Source organism: Amia ocellicauda, chromosome 8 (genome assembly GCF_036373705.1).
Source record: "Amia ocellicauda isolate fAmiCal2 chromosome 8, fAmiCal2.hap1, whole genome shotgun sequence".
Lineage (NCBI taxonomy): Eukaryota > Metazoa > Chordata > Actinopteri > Amiiformes > Amiidae > Amia > Amia ocellicauda.
In genome coordinates, this window is record NC_089857.1 from 11,407,422 (window position 1) to 11,425,866 (window position 18,445).

Genomic DNA, 18,445 nt, shown 5'->3' on the forward strand with positions numbered 1-18,445 from the left:
TCATTTGAGGCTGACGTTTGGCAACTCGAACCTTCAGCTCCCTCCACAGATTTTCTATCGGATTAAGGTCTGGAGACTGGCTAGGCCACTCCAGGACCTTAATGTGCTTCTTCTTGAGCCACTCCTTTTTTGCCTTGGCTGTGTGTTTTGGGTCATTGTCATGCTGGAATACCCATCCACGACCCATTTTCAATGCCCTGGCTGAGATTTGACGGTACATGGCCCCGTCCATCGTCCCTTTGATGCGGTGCAGTTGTCCTGTCCCCTTAGCAGAAAAACACCCCCAAAGCATAATGTTTCCACCTCCATGTTTGACGGTGGGGACGGTGTTCTTGGGGTCATAGGCAGCATTCCTCCTCCTCCAAACCAACCATGCCAAAGAGCTCGAATTTGGTCTCATCTGACCACAACACTTTCACCCAGTTCTCCTCTGAATCATTCAGATATTCATTGGCAAACTTCAGACGGGCCTGTACATGTGCTTTCTTGAGCGGGGACCTTGTGGGCGCTGCAGGATTTCAGTCCTTCACGGCGTAGTGTGTTACCAATTGTTTTCTTGGTGACTATGGTCCCAGCTGCCTTGAGATCATTAACAAGATCCTCCCGTGTAGTTCTGGGCTGATTCCTCACCGTTCTCATGATCATTGAAACTCCACGAGGTGAGATCTTGCATGGAGCCCCAGACCGAGGGAGACTGACAGTTATTTTGTGTTTCTTCCATTTGCGAATAACCGCACCATCTGTTGTCACCTTCTCACCAAGCTGCTTGGCGATGGTCTTGTAGCCCATTCCAGCCTTGTGTAGGTCTACAATCTTGTCCCTGACATGCTTGGACAGCTCTTTGGTCTTGGCCATGGTGGAGAGTTTGGAATCTGATTGATTGATTGCTTCTGTGGACAGGTGTCTTATATACAGGTAACGAGCTGAGATTAGGAGCACTCCCTTTAAGAGAGTGCTCCTAATCTCAGCTCGTTACCTGTATAAAAGACACCTGGGAGCCAGAAATCTTGCTGATTGATAGGGGATCAAATACTTATTTCCCTCATTAACATGCAAATCAATTTATAACTTTTTTTAAATGTGTTTTTCTGGATTTTTTTGTTGTTATTCTGTCTCTCACTGTTAAAATACACCTACCATTAAAATTATAGACTGATCATTTGTTTGTCAGTGGGCAAACGTACAAAATCAGCAGGGGATCAAATACTTTTTTCCCTCACTGTATGTGGATACTCATTTAATGGTACAAAAATGCAGTCTTTTGTTTATTCAAGCACAGAAAAAAAAGTTTAACTGTATTGAGGTCACCAAAACACATTACACAATACACATTACACAAAATAAAAACAAAAACAAAAAACAGAATACTTAATAGCGCTGTTCTATAGATTTGTTCTGTTCAGGGTCTCAGAAAGGCAGACCTTCCCTCTCCCGTGCTCATGGCACAATAACCATTATATAGGCGAGGGGGTAAGTGACCCGGCCCAACCATTTGTTATCAGTGACATGGGTTAAAGAAAACACATCACTCCAAATCCTATACGCACTGGCGGAATAATAAACAAATGATGTATACATGGTCATGTACATGGAATCAACACCTGTAAATAAAGACCAAAGATAACAATTGCAAAAAATGAAATAATGCTGCCATTTCCCCCCTCTGACAAACTAAACCCTCCAAACTTGATGTATCTAGAGGCTATAGGAACTGCGTGCTTATCATAAGGGAGATGCAAACACTACAAGAAACTCATTCATCTCATGATTGAGTGCAAGTTATAAAATTCATTTTTATACTAATTATTTAACATATTTAAATTATAAAGATAAACAATGCACAATAACCCAAACGAAAAATAAACATTTCATAAACATATAAACATTTGTCTTTTCTTCACCTTTAACAAAGCCAAAACCACCTCCTTATAGCACCCTCAATACATAACCAACTTACATATGATATTGGTGCTTATGTATATTACATTACATTTTAGTATAACTCTAATTAATATAAGCAGCGAAAATGCTGCTGTGGGGGAGTACAATAGCCTCAATAGCCGCTCCGTCACACCAATATACCATTAAATAGGGGAAGTGACCCAATTAAGCCCACCAAAATCTAAGTTTTACATGTTTTCTTATAAATGTGTGATTTTCTTCCCAATAAAGTGGATATTAAATCAAAGATTAATCTATCATCTAAACACTTGTGGTAGATTTTGTCATAAATTGACTAAATTAAATTAACTTATTTAATTGGAAATGTGAAAAGTCCGGTACATATGTACCCTTTTAGCCCACGCTACTCAAATAAGCCCACGAGTTTTAACAGTAAATACTTCAAATTGTATTGATTAAGCTCTTCATATTTTATAGTTTATTGAATTCAGACCTCAAATAACCAACATAACCAATTACAATTGTATTTTTATATTATCGGAGACTAATTTCCATCACATGGAATTGTTGCAGTTGCAGAGGCAGTTTATCTCGCTGGTGTGCTGGTTGTTGGGGTTCGGGCCGGGGCTGTTGGGGCTGTGGAAGTCTGCACAGGTGCTTCAGAAAAAGGAGCATGATTTGTGGACACTTGTCTGTCCACCCGGCTCTGGCTCACAGGGAATATTCCAGTGCTCTCAAAGCCACCAATGAAGTTTTCTGGCTTGAGAGCAGCGGAAAGCACATCAAGTTTTGCAGGGAATTCCTCCTTTCAAATTCTGACCAATATTTCTGTCTGATGGTGCAGCTTTTATTGCGTCTAACTAAGCATCATTTGGTCTAGTCATGTACTTTTAACAAAATATGAATGGCCAACACAAACTGCAATGCAGTTCCCCCTCGACCTGCTCTCATTCTATAGGTCAATAACGATATAACAGATATCAGATATCAGTATTGGCCCAGAATTTTCATATTGGAGTATCCTTACTTTCGACTTCACTAAACACTGTCTTGTCCAGTGGCTGGAGGATGTGGGTGAGGTGAGGTGAGATGGGAGCCAGAGAAGTATAACCCCATTTTCTCTAGCCTTGGTTGCAAATGCCAGGAAAATATCTGAGGCATGACCGTCAAACATTTAAACTCTTGGCAGTCCCATGTCAAAGATCTTTGACAAAAACAGCTTCTCAAGCTTTTTCAAGACTGTTATTGCAGTCCCTATAATTTTTTCTCTGCCTACCCATTTTGTCCCCATAATGAAAATAAGGTAAGTAGGTAAGTTCATGAATGAAAAGGATGTATTCTGAGAAATATTAATTAATTTAAGGCTTTTTTAATATGAGGTACAATGGGATCTGGGCTTAGTGGGCTTATTAAGAATAACAGTGGTCCATGGGAAATTAACCTCAATCATTTTTTCCGAGTTAATGTAAACATGTAATATCTTTATAATAAATCAAATACATTACATTTTACAACTTAGACTATGTTTAATATTGTTGGTAGAACAAATTCAAAAATTATTCTGCTTTAAAGCCATGTGCTAATAGGCTTTTCAAGGGCCCTGTTCCTTTTAAGCCCATATGACAAAAACAATTAAATGTTTTGATTTACTATGGTCATCAACAGTTTTTCTCAATTTTTGTTGTTCTACTGCATCTATCTGTGTGACAATCATTCTGACAGTGTCCCACACTAGCTCCAGAAACTCATGAAATCTATATTTTCTATAAATTCCAGAAAAATGGCTTCTTGGGAGGGCCCCTCATAAAGCAAAGTTTTGGGGTGACTTCTAAAAATGCTTCTGCACAAAGCAGCACAAAGTCATGCATAACTCAGGAACAAAAAATGTGATTGGATCCAAATAAAATGTAACATGACAGTAACAACTTTGAGCATTTGCTCTGAAACAGATCATCCTTCTAAAATGTCCTGTCTTTTTTTGTATTTCAAAATAAAAGAGCAAGTGGGCTTATATGGTACACGGGCTTAATTGGGTCACTTCCCCTACATATTCTTTACATGGAGCACCAGTGACACCATGTGGTTAACATACGTTTTCATCAAATGCTCCTAGGTCACCTTTCACTTTCCGTCTGCGCTGATACTTAATCGGCCACAAATTTAACTCAAACGTTGATACAGAGCCAACCAGCTAAAACAGTCTTACTGCACAAAGGAACAAGATACATGGCAATAAAGCTCCAAACCATCTTCACTTCAGGCAGGCCAATCTCCTGACCGGTCACAGAGCTGGAGTTTTCACAGCACGCTCTGCTGAAGGGCTGACCCTTCCATGTGACTTACATTACTACAGCTTGCCATGTCACCCAGAGCTCATTGTGGACAGAGCCGTTGCCCCGTTCAGCCCGGACCTGCAGGGAAGCTCTTCACTAAGGGACTGGCAGGTTGTTCTTGGATCTCGGTGCAAGCAGAATCAGTTCTTACATGTAAAGCTCTCCATAAAATAACATCCTAAATAGGGCAACATGGAGGTCTGCCTCTCCACTCTGAAAGAATCCACTGTGCGCTACACGGCTGCAAGGGTATTACCATGTTACATAACAGTACCCAAATCAGAGCACTCCGATACTGGGTATTTAAACTGGGATGCTACATTGATTTTGATTTTGTTTAACAGGGAAAACACAGAGCTTTGTCTCAACAAACAAATATTTTATTCTCGAAACATACTCTGCCAGAATCATTTGCAAGAAAGATCTGCAGATTTAGAATAACATGAGATATTGTAATGGGCCTCACAGAGAAGGGATTCTGTCTGGATGTGTGTGACATTATGATTCAGTAGGTGGTCATGATGGATTTGGAAGAGAATGTTCAGTTTATCCATTATTTTTCAAAAGTGGTTGCATAAGAGCACCAGGTTGTGGACAGCAGTGTCCACTTCACCAGGCTTCCTTCATTCCAGAAAACAACTTGTGGGAGAATGTGCTGAGTGAGCTGCTCATATGACCCTCCCTTTCTGGGTAAAGTAAATGGCACAAAGCAAAGCTGGGAAAATATCCAATGCTTTTTTACATTTTTGTGAGCAATACCAAGCATTGTGAGTCTTGTTCACTTTGCTTCATGGTAGCAACTCCACAGAACATGGTGGCATACTCAAAAAACAAGACATCCAATCACAAGATGCACTGAATTCTGCAGGAATCGGTGAAAAGACAAAATACGGGTTGAAGCATTGCAAACCAGAAGAGGGACCAGATTTTTTTTTGACCACACAAAGAAGTCTTGGTTTTCAGATTCCCTCTAGCTACTGTACACCACAGTCTCAGACTTACTGTAAGCAATTCATTAAGACCACTTATCCACCTTCGCTGTAAATGCTACAATGTATATTCCAATTTCTCAGGGATTATTTACCACCAAAGCTATTTTCAGCAACACACAGTTGGAACATTATTCAGTTCTTTTGGTGGATCTTAAAGTATTTGAGGTACGAGTCTGCTGTAAAGCCATCTTGATCTGTTTGTAAAGAGTATTTACAAAGCAATGCTAGATATCTCTCTCACAGCCAAGAAATGCTGCAAGGCAGAGACTACACCACAAACAGAGAACCACAGACCAAGGTCGCTTGTTTGTTAGATTTTACAGTAGTCTAGTGTGATTCCCACTCCCTTAGAAGCAGACGTCTAAGAGTCAGAACAAAGTCCCACAGTATATGAGTATCTCTTTATGACTGAGCCTCATACGCAGTGCGAGAGCCAAACAGTTGTGGGCTTGAACCTCTGCTTGCTTTTCTGTATTTTTCTGTATGATGATTTTGTATAAAACTGCCCAGCAACACTGACAGGAATCAGTTTGTCCAGCAGTGTCCTCCTCCTTTAAATTTGAAACCCCAAAATCTTTCACCATACTTACAGTATTGTCTGATTTTCCTAGACAGTTAAATTCAATTTCATCAGCTAAGATTATATGTTTGTGCACACGTTTGTTTTTACTCTGAAGCTCAGTAGTGGATGATTTATAAAGACATGTCTGTGAAGCTGGGTGATTACACCTTGCTGTGAAGCTCTGTTCGGTTTATGACACAGACACAAGACTTCCAGTGTTTGAATCCCAGAGCCAGTATTGTACTTGTTTCCATCTCAATCTTTAGAAAACAACTCCATTCCCAGGAGACTGTGCCATTTTCCATGGCATTGTGAGAAAGAACAAAAATTAAATTATTATTATTATTAATATCAAAACAATAGGAAAATTAGGAAAATAATTAATGTAATCCATTTTGGAATAAGGCTGTAACATAACAAAATGTGGAAAAAGTGAAGCGCTGTGAATACTTTCCGGATGCACTGTATCATCTCCGTGGACCCTGGCATGAAGCCCACGGAAAAGGAGTTTTGAAGGTTACATGTGTTCTGGGATAACATGCCCTTCTGTATAAAGGGACACTTCAGACAAGCTGTCAGTGGCAATGGCTCACCTGAAGGATTTCTGTCTAGCTCCAATATAACTACAGTAGGCCAGCAATAATATTCCCTTATTTGCACAAGCCCTGAAAATATATATTTTAAACAGTATCCAGAACCACAAAATGTACCAGGTAGCTTTCCAGCCTCTCTGCACCAGATAAAAAGCCACGTCTTATGAAATAGCTCAGATTCAGTCTGATAGAAGCCGTGCGCGTGGTTGTTGAAAGGTTTTAAGTGCCTCTTTTTCAGTGGAGCTTTACTGCTGTGCCAACTTGGTAAAATACAACCCCTACAGAATGTGGAAAAAAAAAAAAAAAAAAAAAAACAGAATGCCTTTTAAATTTAAAAAAAATCTGTGAAGCTGCAACAGGGTGTGGACTGCATAAGGAACACAGTGCAGGTGACATCACAGCTAATACATAGCTACCCCTGCCTAGCTGGGTGTATCAGTGAACTGAAAACAGCTCAGTGGGCGCTGTCTGGAACTGGCAAACAAACTGCAAACCAACACAGTCCCCAAGGCAATTCTGTCTGCTACAGTATACCCGGTTATAATTCCCAGCACATGACCATGGGATAAGGATTAAAATATAGGCCTATATCTTACATTATGATCAATAATTATAAAAAAAAAAAAAAAAAAAAACTTCCAGGGAAATTCAGGAATAGCAGGAGTTTCAGTCCATCCTGGTTGCCTGCCAGATGTGTATAAATTGCAATTGTTTCCGCCTGGAGTCTGAAAGTGCTACAATCTGCAAATACACTCCTTTCTCTTTTTGACAGTTGCTTTAAGGAACTCTGTTAACCTGCTTCTGTTTGCTGTTCCTGTCAAATAAATCACAGTAATCTAAGGGGGAGAAACAGCATTAGGCTATACTTTACTAATTTAAACGGCTGAATGCATTTTAATTTTTTTGCTACTACTGTTATTTCTCCTGTACAGTTTGACACACATTGTGTGTGTGTGTGGCACATTGAGCAAATGTGAAGAACACGGGGGTAGAGTGCTGTATCTGGCTCCTGCGTCACTGCTGGATCTCAGGTTGTATAACAGGAAGATGATATGGCTCCAATTCTACTAGCTGAAGCACTTAATGGCTGTTTGTTCTGTTATGCCTTTGCAATTTTCTGTTTACACTGGCCTTCCACGTTAAATTAATGCAAACGCACTGTAGTTCTCTTTCTTACATCACTTTTAAACTCCATCCCATAATTGATTTCCCCAAAAGCAGGACACAGTGCTCATGTACTGCAGCAATAATGTACTGCACTCCTCTTGTAGGAGTTCTACAAAACTGTAGACCTTTTCCCTCCTTCTCTCTGCCTCTCCCATTAAAGTTGGTTGGCTGGTTAATACATGCCAGGACATCCCCTGAGACACAAGCACTTGCTGGACTGCAAAATGTAAAATAAATGACTTGAGGAATTTGAGTCAACAACGATCTTTGGCTTAGCTGCTTCTGAATTTATTAAACCAAAGTTCTCTCTCTTTTTTTTTTTTTTTTATACGTGTCTGTATGAAAGCCAACACATTTTGCAATAAACCCCAACTGTTAGACCATAGCCCTCGAACAGAGACCCATCTGTAGGCCTGGACTCAAGTGTACACATTGCCACAGCCGCATTCGCACAACGCTCAACCTGTTTATAAATCTACCTTCAGGATGGAATGCACAGTATTTGCTCAACTTGGCAACAACACTGCTGTTCATTGCCTGAAACTCGACTGACCCTTGTTCATCGCCCTGCCCAGCCCCTTGCAGTTCTTCTTCTGTTCGTAAAACTGTTTCTTGTGAAAACTGTAAGTTTCCCTGGGCATGCTAAGAAACACATCATAATAATAATAATAATAATAATAATAATAATAATAATAATAATAATAATAATAATAATAATAATAATAATGAGGCGGGATCTGTAAAACAGCAGCTTTTATAGCATGGGAATGAAACCTTATAATTGTCTCAAAATAATCCAACTTTATTTACCCTCTTGGCAGTCAGACCAGCCTTCCCCAATACACAAAACACTGCTGCCAGACAGCTCCATATGGAACTCAAGAAACTGAAGCAGATACATTTCTTGAGAGGGCTGGGGGTTATTGTATCTTTACCAAATTGTATTTACCTCTTCAACAGGATCAAATGTTCTGTTGTGAATATATTCTAAATCAACATTTGTGTAATATAATCTTAATTTGTTTATTCATAAATGGATATTTAACTGTTGTGCTGTTGTTTTTTTAAATCGCAAAACACAGCCAAAGCAGTCATACTTGTTCAGTTTGGTTACGATATAATAATCTAATACAATGCAAAAACAATCTAATACACAGTTATAACAGTGATTTGCATATGCCACACTAAAGTCCATGCTACTCAAAACCAATCAGTCAATCAATCAATCAATCAGTCAGTCAGTCAGAGGACAGCCGGTAACGCAGGCGCATGTGCAGATCAGATCTCAACCACAAGGTGCCCATTTGTAACGAAATGTTAAGTTGCTGTGACTGAGCGACAACACAAGGTGGCACTGAAACTAACAGCTAGATACTTTTTTTATTTTACATGTTTGTATAAACTCGTTCACTGGCACAAAAGATGGGACACCTCCCGATTTATTTCCAGTGATATAATAATACAATAATATTACACCTTCAATACATAATTGATAGACTCGACTGTTTTTGCACAACTCAACATATAGCTATAGCGCGTAATAAAACGCATGGGAGATTTTTGGAGACCGTGTACATCGATTTCACTACAGTCATAAAATAGACGACCCTTAAATATTATTTACCATTGAGCCATACGTAATGTATTCGCAGAAATCAATGGAGAGTCAGTCCACAATGTACATAACCCCCCTCCCAACTTCAGTTATCATCAATAACTTAAAATATATAACTGATAAATAATAATTAATGCACAATGTTGATTAAATGAATCACTGAAAAACGTGGTTTCAAAACAAAGGGGCGAAGACTATCGATATAAGTAGTGATGCTACAAGATACACCAACGTACCTCTGTAGGAACATATTTAAGTCATACTTAAATTAAAAATATATGTAAAAAAGTTACATCTCAAGGTAATTATCGTCTCCTAGAGAGAGAGAGAGAGAGAGAGAGAGAGAGAGAGAGAGAGAAATTATACCTTCAGTTACAGTTACATGCATACTAAGTAATGCATGAATAAATACAACTTATCATAAGTTCCTGATGTGCAGTCAACTCGAGTCAGGCTTAGCTGCCTTAACTTACCTTTGTCGTGGCTTCGCTGGTGGAATTAAGATATGCCATGTTGCATTGGCTGTGTAATTATTGCTTTACTTGCTGTGCAGGTCTGTAGGGAGGTGAGTGGCTGTTTCACTTCATTTCACAGCAAACAACAGATTTTTCTTTTGCTTCCGGGTACAGCAATAGCGGCACTGACGCGTCACCTAGGCAGCCAATCCTGCATGAAACATACACACAAATGTGCCGTTTCTCATTATACACGTTCAAATAATTAATAAGAAGAGACATACACGTTGTAATTTTATATATTATATATTTAAGGTTAAATTAAAGCAATAATAATTATCTTATATAATAATATATGTATATTGTTGTTATTTCCCGATAGGACCTGACGTCGCCTCAGACGCTCGGTTGTGCGTGACGTGACCACGACAGTGCACGTGTATGCGGTGGAAGAATGTGCGATACTGTTTTGCTTGGAAATACAGTTTCTTTTAGTTAAAACTATATCTTTCACAACTGCCATGGGGAAGTTAAATGTTGTGATCCTGAGGTATCTCTCTAGGGATGATTTCCGGGTGCTTACTGCGGTACGTAGCTTTGCGAATAACTTAATATTATGAGAGAAGTAATTCTTCTCTCCAGGAACAGATGATGTACAGTAAACAACTCGGGCCTATTTATAAGTCATGTATGTGACATTATTGCAGAATGTTGTTTCGTAGTTAGATAAGTAAGACGTGTTGTTTGTTTCTACATCATAAAACGGTATCATGTATGATGTTGCCAATTATACATGGATGGATCGTGCATGGATTTATATTGTATTTGGTATTACGTAATTGTGCATGTAAATCAACTAAGGACACAAGTATACGATCTATGTATTAAGTTACACCTAAGTATGTTGTATATTTGTTTAATTTCGCAGGTCGAAATGGGAATGAAGAATCACGAAATCGTCCCCGTTAGTCTCATCGCATCCATTGCATGTCTCAAACACGGAGGCTGTAACAAGATCCTGAGAGAGCTCGTCAAGCACAAGTTGCTGGCCTATGAACGCAGCAAGAGTAAGGACGAAGCTGCCTTTTCACCCCATTGAAATCCTTATTCCAGTGATATGAATAACACATTTGACATATAGTTAAAGACGACAGCAGGTTTAGTAAAGAGTAACGATTGAGTTGTGCTTGAGGTCGTCTGAGCTAATGTTTACCACTAACCCACTCATGTGCGCTTCCATTTCAGCTGTGCAGGGATACAGGTTGAATTATGGGGGATATGACTATCTGGCCTTAAAAACTCTGTCCGCCAGAGAGACACTGACCTCTGTTGGGAACCAGATGGGAGTTGGCAAGGAGTCGGGTAGGTACTGTGATAGGTCAGTGGCAAAGGCATTCATAGCAGTGGTTTTGTCATGTTTATTTCTGCTCTCAACAATCGTACACATTCTCACATCTAAACCCCAGTTAAATGTGTCCATCAAAGTCAGTGGAAGTCATCAAAGAAGGTGGAAATATTTTTTTTTCCCTAGAACAGGGATTCTTAACCGACTGGCCCCCCTGAACCCCAAGTGTTACCCATGGACCCCCATCCCACATATATCCTATATTGTCAAGAGGCTCCATTAGAAATTAGAGTTGCAACTTAAAAATCAAAATATTGTCCCCACAGAACATGTATATATATTTATTTTGCTGCTTCACAGATATTTATATTGTTGCCAATGCCGAGGATGAGCAGTTTGCTCTGAAGCTGCACCGGTTGGGCAGGACTTCGTTCCGTAACCTTAAGAACAAGCGAGATTACCACAAACACCGGAACAAGATGTCCTGGCTTTACCTTTCTCGACTTTCTGCCATGAAGGAATTTGCATACATGAAGGTATGTGTGCTTGATTGTATTCCAATATATATATATATATATATATATATATATATATAAATAGATATTGACACGTTTAATTGATTTAGTTTTTATATGCATCTTAAATTATTCCAGTGATATTTATTTCCCCCTCACTCATACCTTAGTTAGTTTCTTCAGAGCAGTCTCAGGGTTTTCAGCGCATCTTATTTTTATAATGACTTCAGCTAATTATTTAAGGTCTGGGGGAATGAACACCCTGCCTTACATTATTATCGGACCATTCGCAGGGTGTGTCAGCAGTGGGTGGTGAAGCATAATGGAAGTCCATCCCAAATTACATCTGTTTTTAAAATCCCAATTGAGGACCTTCCTCTTTGTGTTGGCATTTTCACTTCCTGTCTTCCTGCACTATAGTGGTGGTGGTTTGTTTTTGCTCAACTACATTTTTTGTGCTGTGGAAGGACTTCATTCCTATTAGCAAAATACACAATGTTTGTTTTTGATTCTAAATCCTCTGGGGTCTCTTACAGGCTTTGTACGACAGAGGATTCCCAGTCCCCAGACCAGTGGATTACAACAGGCATTCTGTCGTGATGGAGCTCATTAATGGGTACCCTCTGTAAGTATAAAGTGGTGCCTGCATCTGTCTATTTGAAATGCAGCTTTTGTCTTCCCAGGAGCAATGCTCAGCAGCACTAACTGCATTAGGGGCTTGTAACTCCAGGCCCAGTGGTCAGGAGTGCATTCCCTGCTTTGTCTTTGTACGGGTAAGAGCAGACCTTTTCCCACTGTGTCTCTGTGTAAAATTGGAAGATCGTTGGTTCTGATCAAAGGGCAATGTGCAATACGTCAATATCGTTCTGCTTTGTTCATTTCTGTATGTTTCCCATGGTTTTCCCATGTATTGGCGATGAGTACTGACAGAAAGAAAAAGAAGAGTGTTCCAGTAGTTGACTTGCTGCTAAAATTAAAAATGGAAAAATAAACAACAAAGTCTGGTTAGAAAGTTCAGACAGTCGGCAACACAGGCGAAGAGCTGCATATTATTATTCTGGGTTCAGTTGCATGGGGAGATGAATTCTTTATTATTTTTTTAATCTATATTGTTTATCTCCAGATGCTTAATTGTCTCTGGAGAAAAGTGCTGGGGGTAGCGGTTCTCTCGTGTGGTTAGACATTGCATAAGGTTGTTTTACTGATAAGATCTAAAAGAGTATTTTGAGGGGTGAAAAGACACTGTTATCATTAAATATTCCATGAGAAGCACATCTTGCTTTGTTTGCACAGCTGAGAGCGGAAGGCTGTTTCAGGACTAAAATGGAGTATGCTGTGACCCTTTCTTCCCTGCCTCTACCTTTTAATAGCTAAAGTGCACTTTAGAAAGCCCCAGACAGACCTCTGTCAATGGGACTGGGTTATTATTCTAAACAACATCTGCAGAGGCATGGTTTTAATTCTTTTTAGAAATGGAAAAGGGCAATATGTAAAGCAGGGGCCACAATCATTTGACTGCAATTTTCCAAGCAATTATAGTTCAGAAACAGCAGCTGTTCCTGTTCCAGTCTCTCTGTTGGGGTGAGCGGATCACGGAGAACTTGTCCAATTAAAAATGGATTAGCAGAGCAGCCCAATAACATCCTTTTGGGCAATATGGTTTAAACAACATTGGCAACATTTTTTATTAGCTGCATGTACCTTTTTCCCCTTAAACTCATTCTAATATTTGTTAAATATGGATTTTTTCCAGGAGCATCTTTGAATTGAAAATACCTGTATATGTCCTCCAGTTCTCCATCATAAGTCATTGTGACATCCTATATGCACGTTGAAGTACCATTCATATCATTAATATATTTATTTGGTTTTTTTGTAGATGCCAGATACGTCAAGTAGAAGATCCATCTGCCTTGTACAGTGAAATCATGGACCTGTTAGTTAAACTTGCAAATCACGGCTTGATTCACGGAGACTTCAATGAGTTCAACCTGATGCTGGACGACAAAGATCGCGTGACGATGATTGACTTCCCTCAGATGGTGTCGACTTCCCATCTGAACGCTGAATGGTGATGCTCATATCAGTTTACAGAGGTTTGGAGTGGGGTGGGCAGGGGTTGGAGGAGGCAGAGAAGGAGGTCAGGTCCAGTTGTTTTGGCAACCTGACCTAATGTAATTTCTTTTTCTCATTTCTCTTTTTAGGTATTTCAACCGGGATGTCAAATGCATTCGGGATTTCTTCTTGAGACGATTTGGTTATGAGAGTGAGCTTTATCCAACGTTTAAAGATATCCGGTAAATCCAATAATTTAGATTAATTAAAAATGTACCTGTTAACCAATTAGCCATCAAGTAAAGGGGAGGTTTTAACACACTGTATGTTTTTCCAGTGCCAAGAAAAGGGCACCAAATAAAGCTACAGTATGAACCTTAGTGTGAGTTAGTAATTCTAATATGTCTGTGGAGAGGAGCGTTTGTCTTCATTATGACATCAGCTGTAAAAGGTCCTACCTGTAGCTGAGCTGTCTCGTCCTCTGAGTGTAAATGCTGGTAAAATCTTGAGAGTAAACATCCAGTCAGCAAGATGTGTTTATAGTATTGGCATAACAGTCGAGAATAACAGAAAAGTCCTTGAACTGCACACTGCTTTCCTGGTTAAAAGTTTGTATTATCACTATATATTAAGTCCTTAATGCCTGTGTATTACAGTAAGGAGGTCTCTCTGGATGTGGAGATTTCAGCCAGTGGCTACAGCAAAGACATGCAGATGGACGATGAGCTCCTGCACCCAGCTGGGCCTGAGGGAGAGGAGGCCCAGGGCCCGGACAGTGAGGACTCTGAGCACAGTGAGGATGAGAGCCTGGGAGCAGCGTCCTTCCTCACACCGGGTGAGCCTGTAACGCTCGGGGATTCCGTCCGCGAAGGGGGAAACAAGGAGTCGTCGGTGGACATGAGTGAGTTCAACGATGCCCTTCTGGAGCTGGAAGGCCTGACGCTCAGTGGGGAAGCTCAGCCAGGCCTGGGCTGCCCTGAGCCCAACGTCATCCAAGAGGACGGTAGCCTTGAAACAGCCCGGGACTCCACAGACACAGCGGATCCGGAAAGCGATGAGGAGGAGCAGGCGGAGGAGTGCCCAGATTTAGTGGACCTCTCTGCAGCTAATAAGAAATATCAGCCTTTCAGGTACAGAACTCTGTGATGCTTCCTCGATGCTACATGGGGATTATGTTACACACTTCCTCTTTCAGTGGCAAACGTTTTTCTTCAACCACTCTGATTAAGAAGAGAACTCCCAGATAAGATTCAATAATGCATATACTGTAAATTTATTCAGAAAATGCCCGAGTACTATTAGTTCCCTCGCATGTATTGACCAGTACACTGCTTTGCAATCAGCGTTTGATGCTTGTATTGTTGCCCTACAGTAATGAGAAACCAGAATCTACCCTTCTGTACCCAGTACAGTGATCATCCATGATTCTAACAAAGGCTCCTAGAAGAGACTTACTGTGTTTCAGAGACCACTGTGTGCATTATCAGGGTATGGGACCTACAGGGTGTTCTGTAATGGACATCATCTTTAAATCGCTGAATTGTCACTAGGATACAATGGCAGTAGGTCTTATTCCACTGTGACCCGAGAGCCTGCCTTATTGGGCCTTGACAGCTCACAGCAAAGGTTAATTAATTCCTTCTGCTCCTCTTTGCACAGAGACGAGGACAGCATGCTTCACATCGATGCACACAGACAGAGAACAACCAGCACTACGTCTGTGGGCACCATGGGGAGCTGTTCCACCATCGCACCTGTGAGTAGCACCACTGGTTTTGTTAAAGGCCGATTAGGCTTAAACATCAACCTTACTCTGTAAGAGCACCACCCACTTGTTTCACTCTCTCTAGCACCAGTGCCCCTATCTTTGATGTTACGCCCACAATGTGTTACCCATTCTGTATTTGTTTCGGGAGCCCCTCTATTCAGAAGGCTATACAGCAAAAGCTATGAAGTAGCATATGTGAGCAGAGTAATAAATCCCAGATAAACAGTATTGAATAATGTATTTTTCCTTTGTGGTGTTGTCAAGAATTCTGCTCTCATATGCTTGTTCTTTGTTTTAAAGTATTACTTCCTTTTAGAAACCATGCCTGATATGTAGAAATGTTTTTTGTGTTTTGTTCTTTTAAGAGAAATGATAATCCGCATAATCTCATCCAGTGGGTTATGGTTTTGAAAAGGCTGCTCATCAGTCAATGGAAATGGCTTCTGACTTCTGGCAGAGTCACAGCGCCACCCTGTGGAAAAAGATGACACTGCAGTTATGGGCAGCCAATTAGGGCTGTTCTGTTTTCTTAACATTATATGACTGCCTACAAAATACAGACAAGGAAAACACATTTTTAAAACTATGGTTGTAGTCACACGTTTATTACTCCTATTTTAGCCGAGCTGTGTTCACCATGTCTGATACATGAAAAGCCCATTAGGAAGCCTCCTGAATTGCATAGTATTGGTTTCCATTTGCATTGGCCTTTTTTGTTTTAATGTCAGATCAATTTTCGGTGGTACGCTTCATTCTGCAATACTTTACATTACAATGTACTCTTTTGCTTCCATTATGCGCTTTATTGAAACCACATTTGCTCTTGAATCTGAAGTCGGCTTGTATTAAAGAAATGGTGCGTGCTTGCCCCTGCACTGTCAGAGGCGTAATGGCTCTTCCCCCTGGATGCTTGGTGCCAAATGTACATTAGTAATACAATCACAGTGGTTCTTTTTAATGTGTAAAAGGGTCAATGCAGGATCTGCCAAGCCGAGATATTAAATGAAAAGACTAATGCATTCTGCACCAGTGGGCCATTAATACAGCAGAAAGCAAAGGCAAAATCAATTGCCCTGGACACAATCCATCATTAGATCCCGGGACCCGATCATTGCTTGTGCACCTTGAGTGGTTATCTCAGGCTGGGGAATGAAAGGCCCACAAGCTCTGCTGTTTGTTTCCCTGGCCTGCACCGTATTGGGTTGCACGTGTTTTTTGTTTTTTGTGTGTGTGTTTTTGAAGGGGAGTGCATGTGGTCTGGAGAGCAGGAAGCTGCCAACGTGAGCTGCCACGGCCCACGTCAGTCGTATAAGATTTCCAGCATCAGACTACAGTGCTGCGCTGTGTCAAGCAGGTTTATTTCGCAAGTCTGCGCTGAAGGGCACTTTAGTTTTCATAACCGACTTAATAACCTAATAAATAAGCAACTCACGTTACATTTATTGATGTGTGTAAAGCATCCTGTAAGAAAGCTGCCTTCTGTCAGCTAAAATGTTGTCAGTAGCAGATCCCTCCTGGACTGCGTCTGAAAGAGCTTTAGGAAATTTAAAATGTAAAAAAATCCTAAATGTCTTTTTTACATTTGCTGTATGCAGTTTTTATTTTATTTGGCAGCTGTAGTATGGGCATATCTTCACCCCCTCACATTTTCCTCAACACACTTTAAATCCGCCATGCAGTTTAGCATTAAAAGGAGTGGTAGAATTTAAATAGCTTCAAAGGAGCAATGTAAGTCTTTATCCATCCCGCCCACACCCCCACACCATGTACTACTTATAAATAATTCCAGTTATACTGTAGGCCTCGGTGTGCCCACAGAAATCGAGCGCAGAAGACTTGCACTGCAGGCTTTTAAATCTTGGCATCTATCAGTTGCTTAGTGCTTATAATGCAGGAATGTGCCTCCATTACATCCCGAAACTTCCCCGAAGCCCACTGTCTGCAGCAGTGTGTCTAAACTGCAGGGATCAACCGCCAGTATTGGTGGTTGAATGGCTACTGGTCCCTTAGATTTCCACAGCATTTCCTGCTCTGCTCAAAAAGAAGACTCGCCTGAACCAAGTGCATCAGGCTGCTGATCTAGTCCACTGTGTTAAGGCTGTTCAGGAACTGTAGAGCATCCCAATATCAGTATTTCTTAGTGGTAGTCATGTAGAGCTGTATTTAGGAGCAGCAATTCACACAAACGTTTGCAGCCTTTTTTTGTTGCTGGAAATGTTTGTGAAAGGGTCTAAGCTGGCATATTGACGCAAGGAATTTTCCACCTCACAACCTAGTCAAAATGCTGTCAGATTTGTGGCCATGTGTCTGTTGATAGGAATGCCAGCATATAACGCATCACGTCCTTGCGTTGTTGTGACACAGTACTTTAGTTAACTGGCATAACTAATCATCGATTGTGTTTCCCTCCTGACAATTTGTTGTTTTCAAGAACCTTGGTCCTGAGTACGAACCCAACTGGTGGCCTGCTTAGAACAGGAGCCCAGATAACGCAATGGAAGGAAACTGACATAACGGGGAAATTATCGAACAAACGCGTCCAGAATATCGGTCCATGTCTCCTATTGCATGTCGATCCCAAGGCTACAATGCTCTTTCCGGCATTCTCTGTTTTGTGTGTGAAAGCGTACCTCCCAGCATTTTGCCGGCATTCAATTCAGTGTGAATGGGGGTGCTGGTATGTAAGTGTGAAAGGGGGTTTTCACTGGGAACGCAGCTCCGTTCCATACAGTTCTGCCTGTCAGTGAACATTCCCAGAATTCCAACCGGTCCCTGTTCTCTTGCAGGAGCTGGTGAAGCAGAAGGTGAAGCAGCAGCTCTCCAAGCAGCAGAAAGCAGCCCAGAGAAGGCGTCTGCAGAGGGGGGAGGCCAGCATGTACACCAAGGAGCGGAGGGAGAACATGCTCAATATTAAGAGCAGCCTGGACGCATCTTCCTTCTGGGGATAAGCAGGAGACCCAGTGGGAGACATTTGCAATCTGGATTTCCAGTTTCCAATCTGGGTGTTTAATTTTTGAAGTTACAATCTATTTTAAGTGTGTAAATGTATTGTATACCAATTAAATACGTTTGTTTAATGATTGTTTTTTTGTTTTTTTTTTCATTCCATTCCTCAACTTCAGTCAGATTAAGATACAAATTAT

The 18,445-nt window shown here is 40.8% G+C and overlaps 2 protein-coding genes across 3 annotated transcripts in view; one reads left to right on the forward strand and one right to left on the reverse strand.

Annotated features, from left to right (window-relative positions):
- Window positions 1-9,797, reverse strand: part of LOC136755431 (alpha-internexin) — an 84,240-nt gene extending 74,443 nt beyond the window's left edge. For both annotated transcript variants that reach the window (XM_066712007.1, XM_066712008.1), the window contains exon 1: window positions 9,638-9,797. In XM_066712007.1, coding sequence (XP_066568104.1) covers window positions 9,638-9,676 — 39 coding nt within the window. In that variant the 5' untranslated portion in view covers window positions 9,677-9,797. The remainder of the gene's footprint in view (window positions 1-9,637) is intronic.
- Window positions 9,798-10,029: 232 nt separating this feature from the next.
- riok2 (RIO kinase 2 (yeast)) lies at window positions 10,030-18,379 on the forward strand. The gene is made up of 10 exons (XM_066712012.1): window positions 10,030-10,206; window positions 10,548-10,686; window positions 10,865-10,981; window positions 11,325-11,500; window positions 12,016-12,104; window positions 13,359-13,550; window positions 13,684-13,776; window positions 14,191-14,664; window positions 15,194-15,290; window positions 18,089-18,379. Exons 1-10 carry the CDS (start codon window positions 10,141-10,143, stop codon window positions 18,248-18,250), a joined length of 1,605 nt encoding a protein of 534 aa, XP_066568109.1. The 5' UTR covers window positions 10,030-10,140; the 3' UTR covers window positions 18,251-18,379.
- Window positions 18,380-18,445: the final 66 nt, after the last annotated feature.

Excerpts from the sequence above, each read along its gene's own strand:
- riok2 (XM_066712012.1), top strand. The coding sequence starts at position 10,141 with ATGGGGAAGTTAAATGTTGTGATCCTGAGGTATCTCTCTAGGGATGAT. Across the intron at positions 10,687-10,864 it reads GGCCTATGAACGCAGCAAGA|CTGTGCAGGGATACAGGTTG; the intron begins GTAAGGACGAAG and ends CTTCCATTTCAG. Across the intron at positions 15,291-18,088 it reads GCTGTTCCACCATCGCACCT|GAGCTGGTGAAGCAGAAGGT; the intron begins GTGAGTAGCACC and ends GTTCTCTTGCAG.